Genomic DNA, 2,590 nt, shown 5'->3' with positions numbered 1-2,590 from the left:
TCCTTACATTTAGAAAAACTGTGAAAACTGTTCCATTACACTGAGTCATGAATACTGAGTATGATGAACTTTGTTTTGTGACTTTAAATATTTTATATAATGTATATAATAACTTTGCTCTTCTATCGTATGTATAATGCCTTAATTGTTTTAATGCAAATAATGCTTCAATAAATTAAATGAATAAATGGTGAGAACCGACACTCAGAGTTTCTGATCGGACACTGAAGACTAAACCCCAGCCACCTCACTGCCTGTCAAAACTCAATCATGTTTCTAATTATAAACTCCTGCACCAACCTTCCGAGAATGGAAGTTTAACCAGATCTATCTGTGCCCTAAAATTAGCCTCTCTTGGTAGCCAGGCTTCATGGACTCTCTGTGTCAGGCTGTCACCTTTTTAGCTTCAACTTCTGTCTGTTGGAATGCAAAGCTGTTCAATTAGAGTGCCTTGTGACTCCACAGAGAATGACAGCAAAAATGACAATTTGGAAACTATTTAGAAACCAAACTTAGGCTACAATTTACTCTGTTGGAGGTAAGTGGATTCAGTGTATGTGTTCTTTTTAAAACTGGATGGAATGAATCTAATCGAATCTAAATCTAATTCATAATTTTTAAAAATTAAAAAGGTTGTGATTAATTTTTGTTAACAGAATGGTTCTGACAATAATGCAGACCCCAAGTCAAATCACAGGTGTATATTAATGCGCTCTTGTAATGCATGGACTTTTATGGCTGATGCTCTAATAGCATAAAGTTATATTCTGACATCAGTAACTAATACTTAGAGAGCATTGTCCTTTTTAATTGTGCTATGTTAAAAAATGCATTGCATTATGTTACAATAATGCAATAAATACAATAACATTACAGTATTTTTTGCAGTGAAAGGCCCCATGTTGGATTTTTGAGATAGCTTTTTGGGGTGACACACACACACACACACACACACACGCAGGCAGGCATGCAGGCACACACGCACACCTGCCAACCAGAGAATACTCAAGTGTGTGTGTGTGTGTGTGTGTGTGTGTGTGTGTGTGTGTGTGTGTGTGTGTGTAGGGGGGTTCAGATTTGTTCAGAAGTGTCTGTTTAAATGGATATTGTTTATATGTTAATACATTGAATGGACATAAACATTTGGTCTTTTCAAGTTAACTTTGTAATTGTGTTGCTATAAAATGAAAAATATTGCTTGGGTCAGTGTAAAATCTATTGCTAAGTAATGAACAGAAAATAAGGGTTGAAATATTGTCTAACTTTGTTTTCCTCCAAAGTTTTGTGCTGCTAAAAATTATAATGGAATCTTGACAAGTTTTCCAAAGCATGATATTGGACACTTCCACAAAAATGAGCTTAATGGACATTACCAAGATTTTCTCTCTCCTCCGACCCAAAGAGGATGAAGAAGATGGCTGTCAGCAGTTGAATAAGGCCATTGCTGAAGATGATGACAAACTTCTGGCTGATATGCTCTCTCAAGAAAGCTACAGGAGATGCATCAATAGCAGAAGTGGCTGGGGAATACCAAGTACGCCACTAAAAACGGCAGCTGCTCACGGTCACCTCCGCTGCCTTGAGTGCCTTTTAGCCCATGGTGCCAAGGTGGACAGCCTGGATGTGAAAGCCCAAACTCCGCTTTTCACAGCTGTCAGTGGCAAACACCTTGGCTGTGTTTCTGCTTTGCTCAAAGCTGGTGCTGATCCTAATGGAAGTGAATATAATAACTGTTCTCCAGTGCTAACTGCAGCCAGAGAGGGAGACGTGGACATTTTAAAGGAGCTGCTGTATTACGGTGCTGAGACAGATATCCGAGCCAAAGTACCGGACTGGGCTTCCAATGCCACGACATGCCGAGGGCCTCTCTACATAGCGGCCATTTATGGACACCTGGACTGCTTCAAACTGCTGCTGTTACATGGTGCCAATCCAGACTACAACTGCAAGGATGAGAAAATACTGGCAAGGCTCAAGCAGTCAAACACAGTGCTAGACACCTGTCTCAAATATGGGTGCCAATCTGAATACATTCAGCTCCTTATAGACTTTGGAGCCAATGTCTACATCCCAATGGTGAGTATGGACAAAACAAAAGAGCAGAATGAGGCTTTCATGCTGCTGCTTAGAGAGAGAGGTGAGCTCAGTCACACAAGATATTTTACAGTATATGCAGCTATCCTTTTATTTAATATATTACAAATTTTCTTTCTATTTGCAGTTTTCCCTAAAACACTGATGTCCCAGATTCGGCTTGCCATACGGAAGTACCTTTCTACTGCACACAAACTGGACTTGATTGATCAGCTGGATATTCCACAAATGTTGAAAAATTATTTGAAACATGCCACATGACCTATGCTCTATGCCCTCTCCTCTGTGCCAGCTTAAGTATTATAAATGTTAGGTATGTCATGTACTATGGTATATTGTATCTTTATGTTTATATTTCTCCCCCCAGTTCACTGATAATCAAAGTTAAGAGTGTAATCTGCAGATTGTAAAGTCTTTAGGATATAATAGGAACCCTACACAATGACATTCAGTGGATGTCCAGAGAGGACTTTTAGGGGATGTTCTGGGCATGTTT

The 2,590-nt window shown here is 39.3% G+C and overlaps 1 protein-coding gene across 1 annotated transcript; it reads left to right on the top strand.

Annotated features, from left to right (window-relative positions):
• The first annotated feature begins 465 nt into the window (after window positions 1-465).
• Window positions 466-2,355, top strand: asb12b (ankyrin repeat and SOCS box-containing 12b). The gene is made up of 3 exons (XM_060926901.1): window positions 466-538; window positions 1,281-2,137; window positions 2,222-2,355. The coding sequence occupies exons 2-3, from the start codon at window positions 1,330-1,332 to the stop codon at window positions 2,353-2,355; spliced, it is 942 nt and encodes a 313-aa protein (XP_060782884.1). The 5' UTR covers window positions 466-538; window positions 1,281-1,329.
• The last annotated feature ends 235 nt before the right edge of the window (window positions 2,356-2,590 follow it).

Source organism: Neoarius graeffei, chromosome 8 (genome assembly GCF_027579695.1).
Source record: "Neoarius graeffei isolate fNeoGra1 chromosome 8, fNeoGra1.pri, whole genome shotgun sequence".
Lineage (NCBI taxonomy): Eukaryota > Metazoa > Chordata > Actinopteri > Siluriformes > Ariidae > Neoarius > Neoarius graeffei.
Note: the sequence above shows the minus strand (reverse complement) of the source record. Positions and strands in the feature narration are given on the sequence as shown.